Source organism: Falco rusticolus, chromosome 3 (assembly GCF_015220075.1).
Source record: "Falco rusticolus isolate bFalRus1 chromosome 3, bFalRus1.pri, whole genome shotgun sequence".
Lineage (NCBI taxonomy): Eukaryota > Metazoa > Chordata > Aves > Falconiformes > Falconidae > Falco > Falco rusticolus.
The window spans coordinates 111015811-111036823 of NC_051189.1; the positions used below are offsets into that span (position 1 = coordinate 111015811).

Consider the following 21013-nt stretch of genomic DNA (forward strand, 5'->3'; position numbering starts at 1 on the left):
GTGGCACCAGAACCTAGTTTACTCTTCTTTTTGGAAACAAATAACCCCTGAACATTCTTGCCATGTTACCATATGGCCACTTTGAACAACACCTGTTTTCAAAAATACCCGTTTGATTCCAAAGCATGAAACTGAGCTTATTTTCAAAGGGGTTCAGCTTCCTATCTCACTTCTGTTAGTTGTGTGATATAACTTGGCTACCTATGTATACATGCTTAGACTCACACACTTCCATTGCAGCGGTGCTTTAGTAACTATAGATGGAAAGAAATTGGAGACTCTTTCAAATTTGTCATTTTTCAGTAATTCTAGGTTTTACCACTAGATGGCTTCCCAGGATAGTGGATATAGCTCCAGACCTCCTGTTAACATGTGGGATTGGCTTAATTTTGGGACATTCTTAATCATATATATAGTCTTAAAAACAAGGTTCTTTCCAGCTCAACTGTGAGGACATCAGTGTGAGGTTTGACATTCTTGAGCATCTTTGGATGTTCCCAGGACTTTGTGGATTAGGTTATTTCTGATGGCTGCCACAACTCTAACTGTGCGTGAACTGCTCTCAGTTCACATGTGCATGTAGATCTTCCTCAGAAATACTTAATCAGTACAGCTGGAAACATAACGTACCTGCCTAATGCTTAACAGTGCAAACCGCCAAAAGCTGGGGACCTAGTTGCAATACACTTTGCCCTTTCTCCTGTTACAACACAGTTTAAAGTGCTATGGAGACCTTCTTGTGTTGCAACTATGCCCTCGCAACTGCACAAAAAGTCTTGGAAAAGGGGAGAAAAGAAACCACCCTTTGTTGTGAGCAAGCGAGGCTCCCTCCTGCATGCAGAGCCTGCCTTTTTTACTGCCCCACTGCTGAACGACCAGCTTTCAGCAATGCAGGCATCTTCCGGCTCGGGGAACCCACGAGTTGTCACGTTGTCCATAAAAACACGGCTCCGACGGTAGGGACGTCGCTCGCCATCAGCCGAGGCGACCTGGGGCTGCCAGAAGCGTTCCCCGTCCGCAGCAGCTGATCTCGGGCGAGCAGTTCGCTGCCAGAGCCCGGTAAGGCAGGGACGGTTCCCCCGGCCTGCGCCTTCGCCCTGCCCGTTGCTGGGAGCGCTGCCTCCCGGGCGGGGGGCGCCGCAGCCCCTTCCCCCGGCGCCGGGCGGGGGCTGCAGACGGCTCGGCCGCTCCAGCGCAGGGCCGCAGGCAGCCCCAGCGCCCCCCGGCCCCAGCGCAGCACCGCAGGCAGCGCCCCCCGGCCCCAGCGCAGCACCGCAGGCAGCGCCCCCCGGCCCCAGCGCAGCGCCGCAGGCAGCGCCCCCCGGCCCCAGCGCAGAGCCCCCCGGCCCGCAGGCAGCCCCAGCGCCCCCCGGCCCGCAGGCTGCGGCTCGGCAGCGCTGCACGCCTCAGCCTGCCTGCATGTGCGAGCTGGTGTGCGGTGGCTCCCGGATAGCGCTGGGGGAGGGGAGAGCAAAGCCAGCCACTCACAGAAACAGTAGTGAAATCTCCCCAACACTTTAACTGTCAATCAGGCTTAATGGGGTATAAAAACTCCCCAGCGCCGCGGCTGTGATAGGCAGAGAGCGCAATAGGGAGAAATGAGTAAGAGCCAGAGCTGAAATAGTGTACGGCATAATTCCTGCTCTGTGATCACAGATACTCCGAGTGAAAAAAAACAGGAGAGGGGGCAGAGAGAGGCGGTGATCAGCTCAACCTTTGCAACCGGCTCAGGACAAGACGTCTATAGATTTTTATAGATATTAAAACAAAAACAACAACCTTGCCCTGAATAGAGCCTTTCTTAAAAAGAAGGTCCTGGCAATTCTGTCTTATTTAAGCAATTTCCTGAGTCTAAGAATAGAAATGAGCTGCCTGGAAGGCACTGCAGGCTGAAATTTGGAGACATAGGCTGCTTTATTTTATTTTTCCAAATATAAAAGCCTTCCATGTGGATACTGGATTTTTATGTCGGTCTCTGAGGCGGAGGGATGTATGGTTACTTTTAATTTTACTTTTTTTTTTCTCTCTCTCTCTTGTAATTTTAAAAAACTGTCTTCCAGTAAAAAGCAAGGAAACCGTTTTACCTGCATGTGACAATCCCAGAGGACACAGATCAAGAAACGGGAGTGACTTGGTCTTCTGCACTACTTTACTCCTACCCCTATTTTTTTAGGGGGAGAGAAGGATTTTTCCAGCCTGAGAATCTTTTGCCCCCAAGTTTTGGAAGGGGCTTGAAGACTTGTCCCCCATCTGGGGGTGCATGAAGGGTATTGATTTTCTTTCTCTGTTAACTTGGTTTTGTGAAGGGTTGGAAGAAGATTTTGCCTTCCTGACGTGCCTGGAACAAGAGGATGATTTGGAAGTGGCTGGGCGCTTTGCTGCTTTTCCCAGTGCAGATGGTTTATTTGGTGGTGAAGGCTGCCGTGTGCATGGTGCTGCCGCCCAAGCTCCGCGACCTGTCCGGGGAGAGCGTGCTCATCACTGGAGGGGGCAGAGGCATTGGCCGCCATCTGGCCAGGGAGTTTGCTAAACGAGGAGCCAGAAAGGTGAGCATCAGCACGGAGGGGGAACGGGGGAGGAAGCTCCCACCTGCTGCTCTACGGGGGAGTCCTCCGACTCGGAGACTTAAAAGCCTTTTCCCTCGCCTACAGGTGGGATTGCTTTGAAAAGGTGAGAGGGGAGGAGGGGCGCTGATTTTGCAAAACCCTGGTGCGCCGAGCCATAACGCTGACTTAGGTTTCAGAAGTTGCCCACTCCTCCTTCCCGGCGTCCTGTCTCTCCCCATCTCCTCTGAGGAAATGTGACAGTGAGCAAGGGGGCCCCTCCCGAATGCTCTCTGCTGACAAAGGAGAGGGTCTGCTCCAGCCTGGGTTTCCTGTGGCAGGGACGGGGGGGCTGTGTGACTCCCACCCGTGCGGCCAGTGCTCGCTTGCGTTCCTGTGTGCTGGGCTGCTTCTGGCAGTCCTGCTTGCTGGGACCGTGCGCAGGCAGAGGGGGCAGCTGACCGCCGGCTCCAGCCGCCCGGGCTGAGCACATCTCGAGCTCTCCGGCACAGCCAGACTGCCACAGCCATGGTGCCACCCCGCCGAGGGGGGCTTGGCTCGGGAGGGGGCAAATGGTGCGTGGGGACGGCTCTGGCTCTCCAGAAAGGGGGGAGAAGGGTTCGGTTTCACCCCGACGGTCTTCCATTCACAAAATTAATTTCTTGTGCTTTCTAAAGTCCCTTGTGTTTTACTTTTGGCCAGCCCAGAGCTGTTCAAAGGTAAGATGAATGAGAGCCCAGCAAGGAAGAAAAGCACAACATGAGTAGGAGCTGTGAGGTTGTTTGCACTTTTCCTTTGGGAGAGAGGGAAAGAGGCTGAGAGACTGCTCTGTCTGCACAACCGCTTCCAGGCAGTGTAGTTGGTGTGTCCATTCAGCACAGGAACTGGTGGTTTACCTTGAAACGCTCTGTTTTCATACGTACAGGTGTCTCCCTATGTGGGAATCAGTCAGGAATACAAAAACCATGCTTAAAGATTTAAAGTGTTATCTCCCCCTTTATGGGTAATGAAAGGGAGGAATTCTGAAATTAAGACAGCTGCATAAATACTTCTCTGTGTGAGAAAGGATGAATGAGAGTAAATAGAGAATAAAGAAGAAAACACAGAATGAGAGGATATTTAAAGAAAAATTTGCATTTAGTTTGGGATAGTGTTTTGTCACTCTCTTCCACATGCATTACAGTTTTCTCTGTGTGGTGTGGAGCTATTCTGGCATACAACTTTGAGGTGTAAAATATGTCAGCATTGAACTTTGATGTTTGTGTATGTTTGTGTTTAAACATCATGTTGGGATTTACAAATTCTTGGAGACAGAGCAAACAAGTTGACTGACCTTTGGACCCAAGCAATTTGCTGCAAGTGTATTTATGTTATCTGTTAGAATACCATGCTGCATTATTTATTTCTTTAGTCCGGCTGGTTGCTATGCTAAGCTCTGGTATTGAAGTACCACCATTTCTAGGGCTTGCTCAAGAAGAGCTGCTTAGCTGCAGCTGAGCTAGAGGCTGAACAATGGCAGTCAGCCCTAATGAACCAGGTGACATGGGCTGAAAGGAGAGAGCACTGTGTAAGATACAGAGCTGAGCATGGCACTACTGTGAACAGATATAGACTGTAGTTAATTTGTGTGTTTTATCTATAAAATCTCTACATATCTTAAAAGGAAAGAATAAATGGGAATGATTGTTGGGAACCGTTGTACCTGCCTCGTGATATTGTGAAATGTTGTGTGGTTGTTAGTTATGTTTAGAACTTTGGGGGCAGGGTTTGCCTTATGAGTTGTTTTCATGTCTGTCATCAAGGTATTTCAGTTTTTGCTTTTACTGAATTTGAATTAGGTTCTTTTTTCAGTTATATCGTGGCTATCCAGTAAGTCAGGTATGGCACTCAGCAAGTTTTGAAGTGGCACTGCCTTTTTGCCTTTGGTAGTGGCACGTTTTCCCTGCACCACTAACACAGGCTTATCCTTTTCTTCCTTAACATTTTTAATGACAATTTTACCTAGATGCGGTAGTTTCCATTCCCTTTGCTCCAAGGTTTCATTTTTTTTTTTTTCTGCCTTCTGTGCTCAACCCTAACTTGGTGAATTTAATGCAGTCTCCATGTAGAATGCAAGACCTCTGTTTGGCACTACTCTTCAATTTTACGCTTTGCCTTAGATGATTAAAAAGAAACGAAGTCTTGAAGTGGCTGGCAAGTTGTCTTTCAATAAGGCTTCTGAAAATTAACTATTCTATTTTTGTTGTGACTTCTTATGCCATTAACTGTTCTACAATTACATGCAAAGCTTGAATTATTGATTATAATTAATAATTCATAACAGATTCTGATTATCAGATGGTGTAGTCACAATATTCCAAGTATAGAAATACGCTTCCACCGCAGGCGTGAAATTCTGAGGCCAAGCACAGTGATACATAGAGGTGAATGGAAACAGTAACATATAGATTCAGATTCTAATAATGGGTGTGCAGTGCATCTTGAAAAAGTCGTCACAGCGCTTGCGCACACAGACATAGTGGCGGAGTTTTGGAGGTAGGCGGCGATATATAACCATATTTTTGAGATTAGAATCTTCTGAAAGATAGGTTAGTTGAGGCTGTTAGCATATGAAATTTCCTCTGATAATTACACTGGACTGGATTTCATCTCACATTACCTCAGAGGCTGGCTTTGTTAATCACAAATGAGATGTATCTGAGCGGTTTTCGCATAAGGCGACAAGTGTCGTATCTCATTAAGATTACAAATTGTTACATAGGCAACCTTTTTACTGTAAAATTTGATCTTGCATTTAAAGCTATGGAGACGGCAAGAAATACATCAAAAAAAAGGGGTTATATAAATGGGGATACAGTGTCTTCTGCTTGATAGATGAGCATGGACACTGAAATTCTCAATGGAAGTCTCTTGAGCATGATCACATAAATCCATCCTGGTTCCCATTCTCAGCTTCCATTCCTTTGAGTCCATTGCTCTGCCATTGTGCTTCAGGTATGACTTAGAAGGATAAATGTCTAGGAGACGTTTCTTTCTAAGTTGATGTTTCTTTTCTCATGGTTGTTCATTGGCCTGTCTGATGAAGTGGCCAAGAAGGGGACAAAGCACTGTCAGCTGTGTTTTCAGTTTCAGAAGTGTGTATCTTCTGGCTTTTCAATCGAAACTACTGGCAACTTTTAGGCAATGAGAGACTTTAATCATGTCGTTCCTGTTCAGGTGTATACTAAGAGATCAAAGGATCCATACTCCATTTTTATCTTTGGGTAGAAGTTTTCAAAAGCTACTTGGTCATGGCAGGCACTGTGTATTTAAATGCTTCCCGTAACACTTCTGGGAAAAACCAAAAGCATGTCAATTTGCTGTATACAGAGAAAGAGTGGTTTACAAATGATCCAGGACATGTTAGTGTTACTATGAGGGATGAATAACACTGAATTTTCTCCGGAAGCACTCAAGTATTGTAATTCAGCTTTCATGCTGTTCCCTGGAGATGTGTCCAGATTCAGAAGTGCTGGCTGAGGAGTTACTTTGCTGCGGCTGAATTGCTGGAGAAACATACGTTTTTGCTTTCGGTTCCTTCTTGGTTGCTTGCAGAATTCAAAATTGTCACTATTGCTGGCTTTAACTCTTGAGAATTTTGACTACACCTTAAAAGTATTTGACCACGACAGCATCACCTCTGCCTCACTCTCACACATTGGTAGCTTTGTTAAGGGTCTTAGCTTTTGATATTCTGTGGTTAGCCAGAATGGCAGACTATATCTGCGTTAATGAAACGGGAGAAGGAGAGATTTTTATGAGTTTATGATTTAATGCCTATGAAATAAAAATCCGCTTCCAAAGCCTAATGGTGTTTTGCAAAGGATATACTGTATAAGCAAGGTAATATTGGGAAGACTGGCCCCTTTGAACAATATTTCTTGTGTGGAAGAACAGCCCTCTGCAGATGTGAGTAGTCAGGGGGATGCAGAGGCTGAATGGGTTCATTCACTGGTGGTTAGAATTGGAAAACTCTTCTGGTTTCCTCTGAGCCATTTGCTTTTCCTACAACATTTTCTGTTATAGTGCCTTTGCCAGAGAGTTGTCAGCCCTGGTTTTGATGATCTCTAGTGATGAAGTATTGATTCATATGTCTTTTGCATGTCATTTATATGTCTTGCTGTTTGTTAAGTTTTGTTTTAGGGAGTTTCCTTGATGTCTGAAATTTTTCCTTGTAATTTTAATTTACTTTGTTCATGTATTATTTAATGTAGTGTGTGACTGAACAGGAAAGAGATGTTTGGTTTTTAGGTGTTCAGGATTATTAAGTGTCACCAAAAGCTAACAGAAATAACTGAAAAAGGTATGGTTATAGGACAGAAACAGATTCCCCAACTATAGTATGTATTTTAGTATTCGATCTTGTTTGACGGTAACTTTGGAAGAGTTTCTTAGGCCTTCCCTGTTGGGAAACTAATCAAAAGCCTTTGATTTTCATTAGGTTTTTTATTAATGCTGAGGGTTCTGGGCTCAGAGATCAGTGGTATCTTCAGTAGCTTATCTACAAGGGATCTTATGCAGAAGTGCTTTTCTGCTGTTTCTTTGTGGTCATTTCTGTAATCTCAGTTTCTTTCAAAGTATGTGTATTTTATCCTCCTATTTTGCTCCCTCCCAGCTGTGATATGTTTGCTATTTTGGTAACAGTAGCTTTCGATGAATGAACAAGAGGGCTTCTAGGGATGCTTTGGCATGAGAGATGTCTCCAAAATACCAGATGGGTTAGGGGTAGCCCCGGCCTTGTCTTAAGTGTGACAGCACTGCAGAGAAGAGTTGAACAATTCCTGTTAACCTCATTAAAGAGTTTTTCACATTCATCACTGTGCAAGAAATGACCTCGTAAACACACTGAAAGATCTCTCCTTTCACTGTTCTGTCCTCTGAACGTTCACGTCCCATGTGCAGGAGACTGTGCCCCTCAAAGGGTTTGCATGCTTGCGCAGCAGGCGAGGTAAACAGTCTGGAATATCAGGACAGACAAGAGCCCTTACTAGATGGCAAGGAGCTAGTATCACCAACAAAAACAAGAAACGGAAACTTTGCTCTTGCATGGAATGTACTGCTTGATAGCCATGACCTCGCTCTGTCAGCACTGGAGTCTAGCCAGTTATGTCTGCGAGTCACCTTTAGCAGGATGGCAATGTGATGGACAGCTGCAGAATGCCGCAAATGCAATAATATGGTGATTATTATGGGACAGTGAACAACAAAAAAATGGAAATTAATGCTAATCTCGTGAAGCAAGGGCAAAATACTGAGGCTGATGCTGAAAGTCATCCAGAGCTGCAACTGTTTTTAAGGTGTAGGACAAACGGTTAGTATCTCATGGATTTCAGTAAGAGTTCTGAATCTAAAAGTTCTCCTAAAATATTGGTCATGCTCAAACATTTGTCTCCGATTTCACTTTCAGAACATGTAGAACACTCTTACTAAACTATTTGAGAGTTAGCTCTTGCCTAAAGGACCTGACATCAGATTCTTAACACACAGGAATTTTAATCTGCCATAGGCTTCCATCCAGATGGATGGTGTTCCAAACCTGAAAATGTTTCTTTTGTCATGTACAAAGGCGTGTAATTTCTGATAATGTGCTGGAGGAGTGGGGAAGGGATGAGATAGCATACCTAAAGTAAACTCGGTAAGTCCTTCTGCTTGCTGTCTGTCAGGTTGTAAATCCACCGCAGCTTGGCCTATCATCGAGAAGATCCTTGTATTCTGCCAGTAATAACTGATTTCTGACATGTATCTTGCAATTCAGTCTGAGTTCAGAACATGAATACAGCTGATCTGGCCACCCCAGAGGAGATTAGATGTAAGGAAAAGAACTGTTTTAAAATTACATAATGTCAGAGCTGAGAGGAACTGGTTTTCCATAAATATGATTAATCATCATCTACTTGTTTTTAACAGGCACCATGATTTGACATAATGAAACCAGAAGGCCTTTAAAATTATGTTTATAAAAGAAATGGACACAGTTCTGACGTACTCAATGCAAATGCAGTACGCAAATGTACTGCACAAGCAGATGTTGAGTCAGCCTTGTGTATAATAATTTTAAAAAGGCTCTGTAAAATTTACGTATGTATTTTTACATTCCAGTACTAAGACAATGTTGTCAAGGGAGCATCTGTCCACTTCCAGAATGCTTTTTATGCCCTGTGGAGATACCAGAATGACATATAGACTTACACTTCATGTATCTACCGGATTTTTCTGTAGTAATTTAGAAATGGAAATAAGTAACTAGCCTTTTTGAAAAAAGACTTTGACCTGTCTCAAAGTGAAAAAGATCACGTAAGCCAAAAGGAAATTTTGCATTTTCTATGTTATAGATATTTTAGTATAATGAGAAGATTTACCAATAGTGTAAATATCAGGTTCTAGGTAATTTTTCTCTCCTGTTGGCTGTGGTTGAAAAAAACCAAACCACCACCACAGGAACTGAACAGTTTCAGGCATATTTTTAGTGATAGTTACTTTAATCTTACTTAAATTTAAGCACTTAATCTTACAACGAACTATTAGAGTGTGTCATAACTTACCAGTAATAAGAAGTATGTGAAAAGAATTGGGGTGTGAATGTTCTTCCATGTCATGCAAAATAATATATTAATTTGGAACTTTTGGTAAACTGTGAGAGCACAGATTTGATTGAGTCGCTTTATGGTCTGTGGAAAGGCTTTCTTTCTATAAAGATTATATACTGACAGCAGCTTTATTTAATGGTTTCCTCTTGGCAGTTCACTTCCTTGTTGTTTGAAGTTAAGGATGGGCAGAAGAACCCTCGCTTCAAGTCCCAGGCTTCAATGGCATTAAGCCTGCTATGTGTGCTAGTGCCAAGGCCACAGTTTGGATAACATGCTGAATAAGTGTCTCTGGTTGGCAAGCACAGCCAGAATTTATCAGATATCAGATCTGTTGATGCTGCTTCACAGACATTCTGGCTGGAGCTGTTTTAGCTTATAATTTAGAACATACCTGTCTTTTGTTACTGGGTGTGTTGTAAGGAGAATAAATAATGTTGGCAAGAAGTGGAACTTGCAGAGTAACAGGCTTGTCATCTCGCATCAGGATAGAGTGATGTCATGTGAAAATATTATCCCAGTGCAACCATGCTGTGTTGGCCCACCAAAAAATCCAGCACTTAAAATGCTTAAGAACTGGCATCAAGACAGTTATATGAGGCTTTCCACAAAATACAAGGACCATGTCAATGCTGTAAGAAGTCTTGACATTTTAAAGGTGAGGTTATATATAAATGTTGTTGTGGTGCCTCAGAAATCAAATCATGCACCAGAAATTATTTAGCATAAAGATGCTAAATGTGCTGTATAAGGACAACAGAAAAAGACAATACCTACCTCAGGGTTTACATTGTAGATATAAACCAAAAAACAACAGCTGAATAGAGACACAGAAGTCTGTACTGATGGTGATTGTAAAGCAAGTGATTTCAGCACCACTTGTTTAGCCATTTTCAAGTTTTTGGAAAGGCATCGCAGCAACAGAGATTTTAAGGTGGGATTTGAAGAGCTACAATAAAGAGTTTAGGGGAATGTTTACAAAGGTGCAGACAGTGTAGTAGAAAACCCAAAGTTTGGTTTTGTTTTTTTTTTTTTAATTAATGCTGGTAGGTAAAGGCTGCAATAGGAGATCTGATGCTAAATGAAAGGTCTGCGTTAACACGGGGATAGCAGCCTTGAAAGTGAATACAGAAGCTTTGATATGGAAAGCTTGAAGAGGAGTCAGTGAAATTCAAAATGAGAGTTGACTTGGTCAAAGTAGTAGACTAGGGATCTTATCCTGAGCAGGGGGGGTGGACCAGATGACCTCCAGAGGTCCTGTCCAGCCTCAACCCTTCTGTGATTCTGTAATCTTGGTCTTACTTGTACCAAAGAAAGGATTCAGAAGGCTGCTTTTCAACATTTCTTTGGTCTGTGATGTTTCACCTTACTTATCTGAAGTGATTCATCCCTATTTTATTTGCACGGTTTCATCACCTACTGTGACCTGTAAATGTGCTGCTGTGTATTTCTGTTGCATTTCTGTCATGAGTCTGGCACAGGCTAGGAAAAAGTTGTCTCAGATTTGTAGAACTATTTCCATCTGAAGCATTGATAAATATACTACTGCATTATAAAATTAATTAAACATGCTGTTGAGCTAATCTCTGATTAGTTTGGCACAGCAATTTGCTTTAAGAATGACCATAAGCCCTACATACATTTTTAAGCATTCTGACTAAAAAGGTTAGAAGGAATCAAAGATTTTTTTTTACAGTGTATTTTTGTGTTGTTTTTTTTTTACCCTGCTGTGGAAACCTCTCTTGATAGGGTGATACTGTGCAGTGGATAGTAAAAATATGAAGGAAGAGCTTGGAAAACTCTGAATAGACTCTGAATGACATTCCTCAAACAGAACAGCAACATTCAAAGGGAACATACACAAAGTAAGTACATCAAGATCTAGCTGGTTTTACATCATATTACCATAGCCAAGACCAGGAACTTAGCCTTACTGTAACCTGAGAGGTATGAAAGTATTATAACAACTTTTCCAAGAAAAGAAGTAGGACAAATAAATGATGATGAACTCCACAGAAGTAGTCAGTTAATTCTACAGGAACTGTGGGGAAAAGCAAAAGAGACAACAGTTCTCTCTATTTCTTTCCCATAAAATTGGATAAGTGTGCAGAAATTCTGTCTCCTTCTGGACAGTTTGGAAATGTCAGGTAATTGTTATTGATTCTGAGCATTTGTTTTAAAATCCATTAACAAATGTCTGTTACATTTAAAGTTAATTTTTCACTTTGATTTCTGGACTGAATTGAAGATAAAAATCCAAAACCATTGCTTCCTTAAGGTATTATGTAAGAAAGGGAGACTGGAAAGTAAAAATCTTGAAGACGGAGAACAACAGCCTCAGAGCTGGCCACCGAGAGAGAACAAACTCTGGAGTTTTTAAACCTGTGTGCTTATCAGGAATAGAAAGCAGAAATTATTAGATCTTTTTAGCTGGGTCCAGACTCTGTTCTTCAAAGCATCATGTCAACATGCTGAAGAGTTGAACAAGTCAGACCCAGGCACTGCCAGATCCATTGGCTGATAACACTGACGCCAGTAGAAAAGGGTCAAATACATGTTGTTTGACCTTTATCCCAGTAGGGATTAAATTGATTCTAATTAATAGACTCGGGAACGGATGGTACCTTGGTACTTGGTAGAGTTTGTAACTAATTTAGATTGTTCATCCTATTAGCTCAGCCACAAACCATGCATAATTACAAAAGGATTTTGTGGACAGCCACCCTTATGTTGCCACCTTCTTAATTACAGTTTATTGAATACAGTGCTACAGAGCTTACTTGTTTTGATTAACATAGGGATTTCTGTTGTCCAAACACTGCCTGAGCAAATGTGTCAGTGCTCCACTTTTGGCAATAAAATAGTGTTTGAAAGCATAAATTCAGCTCTGTTAAAATCAGTTACTCTTTACGTATGTAACTAGGGGATAAATCCGTCTCTCTGTATGTAATCAGTGGCAATTGTACCTCTGAGTACACTTAAACAACATAAAATTATACGTATTTTGAGGAGTTATAAAAACGATACCTGTAAAAATTCTGGGTTGTGATTATCCTGTAGTATGACATAGTTTTAGCCATGGGTTAGAAGTCTGTGTGGAGATGGGGTGGCAGTTGGTATGACCTGGCTAATATATTTCATCCCTTATCTAAGTGAAACAGCCATTTAGGTGCAAATGGAGTTCAAGCTTGACTTCTCATTTAGTCGGTGTTTCTCCTCTTGGTCATCACAGGTACTGGCTTACACCAGTTGTACCAACAGGTAGCGTTTGTCTTGGGTATGACCTCTTTCCCCCTAAGTCCTGGACTGAAACTGCTAGCTAAGTTTCTGAGTGCTGACTTGTATCAGGATGTAGAAACTTCAGCCACTGAATAAAATCTTATTTCAGTGTTTCTTAGAAGCTTCACTGGGTGGCAAATGTGTCCTGTATAGCTAGGCCTACTTTAACAAATCGGGAGTTACCACTCAAAAAAAGCATGATGTTCTATATACAAGTGGGGTTTTGTTCTGTTTGCCCTTTGAATCACTGGGTAAACACAAGTTACACTTTCAAGATTTTCTTCATATCTGAGGAGTGGACAAACTTGCAACACTTTAACTGAAAGCAGAAACTGTTAGATAATCTTTTAACTGGGCGTTAAGAAAAACCTCAAATATACTAGGCTTAAAATAAATTAATGGGAGCGGAAGATGTTGTTGTAAAGACATTGTGCAGTTCACCTTTCCATGCCCTTAAAAAGAATAGATTGACAATAACAGTGGAAAATCAGATAATTTCTACACGAAGATTAAATTAGTGTTAGTCTTAGATCTGTCATTTTAATCTCCTTGCTAGCAGTAAACAGATGCCTTGTCTCCCTGATCAGTGCGTTCGCAGGGTGAGACTTGGCTGGGGTAGTTTGGAGAGGGAATGGGAAATCCTGACATCCACTTTCAGCAGCTTGGCTTTATGTTGACTACAGACTCCAATGCCCTGTGCCCTACCTCCTAAAAAAGTCATTACCAGTGAGAACAAAACTCAGCTCACTGCCTTAAAGAGAAGAGGTCATGCTTCCAAGCTGAATATTAAAGCCAGCCAGCTGGTACAAGTGCTTCTTTCCCCAAGTGGTAATAGAACAGGGCTGGCTCTGAGCTGTCAGAAATGATGTAAGAACATTTCCAAGACTCTTGGGAAGCGCAGGAGTCCTGTCTCACTGAACAGAGTTGTTTGATTTTGGATTTTGAGATATGCTGATTGTGCAATGTTGTAGAGTGTTCTTTGTGTTGCTTGTTATTTGATTTTAATCCAGGCCCCTTAGAGACTATTGTCTGTGTGGTGTTTATATTTGAATGTGTGCTTTATGAAAGCAAGAGGTTTGCCTCTTTAAAAGCAAAACGTTTCGCTGTCAAAGGGGTTTTTCAGGGTTTCATTTCCCTAGATGATGATGTGTAGCTGTTGCAGATTGCTCTATGACACCTTTTATGCTGTAAGGACCTGTGTGTGTGCATGCACACGTGTGTGTACGTGTGTGTGTAGTAAGAGTGTGCACGTAGTGATCTGGCACCTTGCATCTCCTTTGCAGCCCGGAGTTCATCAGTGGGTCAGCCAAGCTGCTAATGACATCCCTACACTTGTTTACTGCTCACACAGAGGAAGTGCTGTGCTGATGGGTTTGACCGCTGCCATTATCTTATTTCAGTCCAGCATTTTTGCAAAATTAGACATTTAGAAAAGCATCTTCTATAAAGTGAGTTTACTTTCTCTTCCTGATGGATATAAAAGGGAAAATAAAGGAGAGAAAATTCTTAACCATTGAAATTCTGTTACAAGAACAGTATTTCATGTCGTCATTGAAATTGTTATAAAGCAACTAAATAATCAGAATGCTGGTTATAGATTGCAAAAAGATCCATCTCAAAGGGAGTCAATGTAACTGGGATGAACTATTCTGAAGGCAGAATGGCTGCTTTAGCCAGCAGAGTCAATAAAACCAGTTAAAATACTTCTGGTTTGTCTTTGAGTTACAGAATTAGGCCAAGTGGTGTTACTTGTTTCAAGATCTAGGCTTCTAAGTGCAGTTTTGACACTGACAATACATCACAGGTTTCCCACTGACACACGTGGAGATTGCTGTTAGTCATCGCTCCTGCAAATCACGTCAGTCAGGTCAATTGGTTTTGGTTTTTTGTGTACCTATAGATATTTTTCAGTGGAAGTAAAGACTGTTCTACAGTGAATGCAAGTCAGCCAAAAATAGGCCTGCTTTTTAGGGCTAAATTTCACACTTTTCCTAGTGGTTTACACATCCCCAGTGCTCTGCAGTCTACTGATAGGTAGAAAACCCTTATGGCATTGAGCTGTGCTTGTTACCAGCTTTGAGCAGTAAGGAATTATTGTGCCTCAAGATTGTATTACTGCCCCTTCGGCTTACTGACCAGGTTACTTTATATAGTTTATTTTACTGGAAAGTAAAGCTTATCTCATGTTCTGTGATAGCTTAATTGATTTTATGACCATGTTCAAGTGAATTAACTTCATTTTGCATTGCAGCGGCCTAAAAAGCATGCACACAATAGATGATCATATCCAAAGGGTGATAACTTCCAAGGGAGCTGTAAGTTATTAATATGCTGGAGCTTGATTTGTGATTGCCTGACCAGCACCTGTAGTTTCAATAAGTATCATTGTAGCAGAATCTGATTAGAATTGCTTTGATAATTTCTGGATAAAAGTAATGATCATAACTTTTGTTTCTACATTTACATGTCACTTTATTTAACTGAAGCTGGACTGGTTTTCACAATTTCTATAAGCAGAGTAGCTACTTCATCTTTACAGCATATTGAAAAATTGGATAATTGGTGAAAGACCCTTTTTAGCCATGCTGTACCCCTTTGGGGGTTGCATGCTCTAGGAGCTTATAATCCTGCAATTCTGTCCTCCTTGGACTTAATAGGCTGTGAGAGTTAAATATGTCCTGAAAACATTGTCATTTGTACAACAGATGAATAGATTTTAGAAATTCTGCCCTGTTGCATAGCAACAGCGGCCATTAAAAAATAACATTTTGAAATGTACACAGAAAGATAGGAAACCAGTTAAGCATTTAAATATCAAAGCTTTCTTCAAAGCATTACCCTTTATTTCTTTGACTAAAATACTTGTAAGAAAAGCTCCTTTTGACAGCTTTTAGATGGTTTTCAATTGGTAGCAATTCTTTTTCTGGAGGCAAAGGAAGCTTGTAGTGGAGCTGGTCTCGAGCTGTTGCTAGTGTTCAGTTTATATATGAATTTAATGTAGGCTATTTTAACTCCCAATACTTCTCCAGTAGCCTCATGGGAGACCTTATTTTTTCAGTCAAGAGCTGCATCATATTATGCACGTGGATGATCTAGAGCATATTTTAGGGCTTTCTGGAGGGTAGTTTATAATGACAGTGTTAGAAACATTATTCATCCTTAGCTTTCCGTGCCTGGTTTTGTTGCAAGGCTTTTTCTAGTTTAACATACTTAAACACTTCCCCTAGTCTTCCTTTTCTGTGATGCTCCTACAAGAGTTGGGGTTGTCTGTCTGCCTGTGTCTTCCTCTGGCTTGTAGACATTCCTTGTAGCTTTCCTCATTCATCAGAGCCTTCTAAACAGTCACCATTTTGTCCATCTTATTTTTCAGTTGTGCTAATGTGACAGTACAGAGAAATGCGAAGTCTCTTTGACTGGTAGCAGGACTATAATGACGTCTCACAGATCTACGTTAGAACGTGTAGTAAACTTAGCTCCAGTTCACACAGCAGTGATCATAGATTACTGCCCAAGTTCAGAACCGGTCCAGCATCAGAAAGCTGATTAAATTACCTTCTCAGTATAACATCTGGTTAATAAAATTGTATTTATTATAGAGCTTGTAGTGGAATTTTATATATTCCCCAAAATAAGTAAAGTGCTGATGAAGTCCTCATAATGATTTTGCTCAAAGCACAACTTGAAGATGTTCTGAATTAACACTGACAATGCTTTACTCTAAGCTGGTAATTCAGCATAACTGGTCCTTCTGTAAGCTACACATGGTCTAGCCCACAGGTCTGAGTGCTGTCTCAGGGGTGGTGATGCAGTGGCCGGCCTTCCCCGCTCCACATTCAAACCGCTCAGCATTTCAAGATTAGGCACTCTGTTACAGCACTCATCTCGGAAATAAAAGGCAAACTCTACAAAATAATCCAGTTCTATTGGCACCCAGTTTATAGCTCTTTAATTCTTCTTTTCTGTAAATGTGTGTTAGGTCTGATTTTTCCACTGTGTTAGTTAAGAAGTAGCAGACTTTTCAGTTAAGTGTAGGTTGAACTGGACAATTTTAGGAGTTACTTTCACCCAGTCACGTGATGGAAATACTACTGTTGGATCCATATTTTTAATTTAACAAGTCCCTTACTTCTAACCTTACCCTGTAACCTAAACTTCTGATTGTTTTTGGCTTTACAAAAACACTCTCACCGTTCAGTGTCAACATAATTTTCTGTCATAGTAAATGTTTAACTCTATTACATGAACATTTAACCTGCCACATGTTAATAACTCTTTACCCTGAGAGGTATATGGAAGAATTAAAAATAATAATGCAGCATTTTCGAAGGAAAACGTGCAAATGGCAAACCTTCTGCTATGTTAAAACGCCCTGCCAGACCATGGCATTTCTGTCAAGAAGAACCAGTACTTTCTTTTCCTCCTTTGAAATGTTATTTACTGACTTTCTATCCCTTCATCCTGTCTGCTGTGCTTGCAGTACCAAAGGGCTTTCTGCACCTGCATATTTACCCTCCCCACAATTTCCTGAGATCTCTGCGGACTTTTTTATATGAATCTGGATTATAAGGATGGCATGCCAAGCAAATGGAGGCAGCAGCACGCTGGTTATTTTTACAGGATGGAGTATTACATTTCTGTTGGTAGCTATCTACAAAGCCTTACCTCAAATACATAACTTAAACTTAACCCCCTCCCCACCCCCTAAACATGCCACATCTTTCTGCTTTGCAGCCAGAGAATTTTATTGCTGGATATTTCTTTGTGTGCTTTGGTTCCCTGGAGCAGAGGCCGGTTCTAACACATGGTGTGGCAGACATTCACCATTAAAAATCTGTCTCTTTTTTTTTTGTTGTTTGTTTGGTGGGGTTTTTTTTTGTTTTTTTTTTTTTTTTCCCCTCAAATGCTTCCAGGACCCTTTGCCGGGTGACAGCTTGTGGCCACTTGGTGCTTTGGTTGGAACGTGCACTCCATATGACCCTGTCCCAGCGTTAATAGGATTGTAAAGGCTGACTCCTGCATGACCTCTTCTTGCAAACAACCCTAACCCTTCCCCTTCCTCAACTGTTCTGTACCACAGAGCTGAAAAGTGTTACTCCCAAGGCAGTCTGGAGTCGCAGTTCATGTTGCAGACGAAAGCAATTGGAAAAACCACTGGAAAAAAGTCAGCATGGGGCCACCTGTCCTTAAATAGTCCTGACTGTGAGAACAGTAGGCATTTGTTCCCTTCTTTAGAGGGAGCTGGGTTTAAATGCCTGTATGCAGACAGAAAATTACAAATTTTACTTCCAAGGAGGGCCTCTACTGAATAGAAGACAGGTGTTTACATACTTCTCAATTATTTTTTTAGGTGCTGTTTTGTTCCTTCAGAGGAAAAAAGGGATGACTGGGATACAGTTGGAACTGACTGTGGTTTAGGTGGATAATGTTAATCCCGTTGAGTGCTAAATCAATGTATAAAGTAATAAAAGGTCTGACTCTAGACTAAAGAAATTGGAATTCACTCTTTTAGTCTCCTTCTGAAGTCTCTTTAGACCTAACTTTTAATCTCATTACTGTATGTTACTCCTGACCTTAACTCAAACCTGTTTATGATAAAGTCTGTGTTTTGTGCTTACCATGGTGGCAGGATTAAATTTAAGATAAATTCTTATAGTCTAATCTCTTTACAACTTCTTCTAAATACTAACCTAGAAAAGTTTGTGTGTAAAATAGGTAAATAGGCTTACTCCCTCAATTCCCCCATGCTTACCTGTAATCTTTCTTATACCCACCCCTGGCAGCTTTGATATTCACTTTCCACTGTGGGAATGGAGAAAATCTTGCCACTGGCCTGCTTTGTTTGCTTACTTTTATATAAGTGTCAGTAAGGGGCTGGGTTAAGTATTTTGACCTACTTCAGGCATCAAAAGCTTCTTTTTTTCCTTTCTAAAGCAAAGATTGGCTTTTCACACTGAACAGCCACACCTTCTGCTCTTCCAGTAATCTGGTTTTAGCATGCCTGTCCCAGCCAGAGCTCCTGAAAGGACTTGCCTGACTTTGCCTGGGGGCGAGAGAGGGGAAGGGGTGGAGAAAAACCTTATCCCATTGACAAGCAAAATACAGGAACACTTTTGAGGCTGTAGGATTTAGCCTCCTGTTCCCATGATTTGCAAAACTCTGCCAGGATTATGGGATACACTGGAATGGATTTCTTTGGAGGACCAACTGTGAGTTAGTACTACCAGGCTGTGTAAATACATGGGGATAAAACCGGCATACTCCAGTGGATTATCTACACTTTGTACTTCCTAAAAGTATGCAGGAACTTTCAGTATTGGGTGCAGAACAGCTTTCTCTGTTTGAACAAAGGTAGCAGTCTGCACAGTTACAGATACCAACTCAAATAGAGCAACTTTTGTTTCGCTGGACTAGGAAGGAAGTTGAAAGAGGGGGATGAAATGTGTTGACCTACCAACTACTTGCTATCTCTGGTGATCTGTGGCCAGGCGTTGTGGTTGATTTGTGAAGGCAGCCGTAATGAGATCAGCAGGAAGGGCACTCTCGTGTCTAACACTTCAATCTTTCAGTGTCTTCAAATTGATACAGAGAATTGCTTCATGAATTGTAAGATGCAGAAACTTTTGGAATGGCAGTTATATCTGCTAATCACAGTGCACGTTGTTGTGTTGGAAAAGACCAAGAGTGAACAATTCTGTACTACTAACATACAACCCAGATAATCCAAGGGGAGTGTCAAGAAATGGCACATGTTCAGTGTCAGAAATACTTTTGTTGCGGGACACCTTTTCCGATACTGGTCCAGTTCAGTGGAGGGATAATGTCTAGCCCAGCATGTTTGCTGAAGATACAGTGACAAATTAATTGACGATGTAAAAGGGCAGCATTCCTTTGCTGCCGTTCTTGCGCTCTGCTAGCAGTAAAATCAGACCAAACAAGTTAAGTAATAGCCTTGTGAATTATGTAAAATTAGCTTTAACCTCATCTCCTGCACCAATAATATACTTCAGGCTCTGGAAGCATAGATCATGCATGTATATTGTGGTTGACAGCAGCTTCAATCTACACCAGTTTATATAAATTAGTGGCTTTATCTGATTCTGTGGCAGTCAAAAGCATAACTCTTACTTGTGTTACGGTGAAAATCAGGATTTCAACCTGCAGTCAGGTTTGGGGCTTTTGGCAAGCAGCCAGCCTCGGCCGCTATTACAGTGTTGCCTTAGTACAAGGGCAGCTAAAACCTTCCTCTTGACTCCCCTCCGACCTCAGGGCATGTCTCATTAGCAGATTAAGTCCAGAGTTAAACGAGTCCTCTGGGAGCAGAGGATGCAGTGTCTACTGAGCCTGCCACTCTGCCTGAAATCATTTTCCGAAGGGCAGATAAGGAGTTCTGGGGCTGGCCGGAGGGGAGAAGATCTGGAGATAAGGTTTGTTTTGCAAAAATCTGCTCATGAATAAATCCTGGGAAAATCTGCACTGAGCTGTGATGTCACAGCCCTTGCCTACTTTAAAGTTAATTAAGAGGAGGGCGTGTTAAGTTCCTCTGTCGCCGTAAATCTGTTACTCCGTAGTGCAGTGGCAGGACGGCCACCCTGCCGCCCCCGGCCCGCAGCGCGGCACAAGCGGTGGCTTTCCCGAGCCACCTGCCTGCCGGCCCGCGGGGTCAGGCGGAGGTAAGGCCTGGCGGGGGGCGGCTGGGGCGGAGGGCTGCCGCAGCGGGGGCTGGCCCCTCGCTGGGCTGCTGCCCTCCCAGCTTTCTGGTCAGTAAGGTCTTGAAAGGAGAGCGTGTCTAGTGCAGCAGGGAGGCGCAGGCAGGAGAGGATGATGAGAGATGAAGGGGGAGAAGAAATAGGGGCTGGATTATTTCCAGGACGGAAAACTGTCTGTCCAAGAACTTACCCGAAACACGAATTAAATATTCCTCTATCCACCATTAAATTACCGTGAACGGGTGGCTGTGCAACATCCTGACAGGCTGTGTAATAAGGAACACAGTCTTTTCTCCTTTATTCCTCTGCATTTTCCTCTGTCTCAGACAGGAACCTCGGTGTCTGTAAGAGTCATTCTCTCCACGACTTAGCCTCCAGTTGGACATGCTTATTGCCAATTTGGAATTAAACTTAAAAAGGAAAGGAGACACAGACCAGACTGAGACCCACATCTACATTTTCAAAACTGTGCATCCTAATCAAATGGACCATTTCCTAAACTCAGGTCTAGACTCCTTACAAATGCAGAGCCCTCAAGTCCTGACTAGGGCAGGATAAAGCTGAACCGTGCCTTTCTTGATGAGGACTGAGCAAAGAATAAAAGGAGAGTTCTTCACACGCTTGCATATAAAGGGAAGTGCCATCAGCAACACGAAGCCCCCAGGCCCACAGTCATCCATCAGTTCAACAGTGAGCAAAAGTTTTTGTTGTGGAGCCCTGAGAGCTGCATGGTTATCCCCGACTCTGAAGCTGCCAAGTTGAATGGTTCAGTGAGAATGTTGCAAATAACACAACCTTATGAGTGCCTGGCAGCAAACTGTCAAATTGCAAATTTGCAGAAGGAGGTGAAATCAGGAGAGCA

The 21013-nt window shown here is 42.3% G+C and overlaps 1 protein-coding gene across 3 annotated transcripts in view; it reads left to right on the forward strand.

Moving 5' to 3' along the window:
• The first annotated feature begins 1552 nt into the window (after positions 1 to 1552).
• DHRS3 (dehydrogenase/reductase 3) overlaps positions 1553 to 21013 on the forward strand; it is a 30323-nt gene continuing 10862 nt past the window's right edge. Inside the window, exons 1-2 of one of the 3 annotated variants that reach the window (XM_037380307.1) lie at positions 1609 to 1625; positions 2307 to 2546. In XM_037380307.1, coding sequence (XP_037236204.1) covers positions 2352 to 2546 — 195 coding nt within the window. In that variant the 5' untranslated portion in view covers positions 1609 to 1625; positions 2307 to 2351. Of the gene's footprint in view, positions 2547 to 2568; positions 2671 to 21013 lie in introns of those variants that run through there. The other 2 variants (XM_037380306.1, XM_037380308.1) reach the window with 2 other exon arrangements.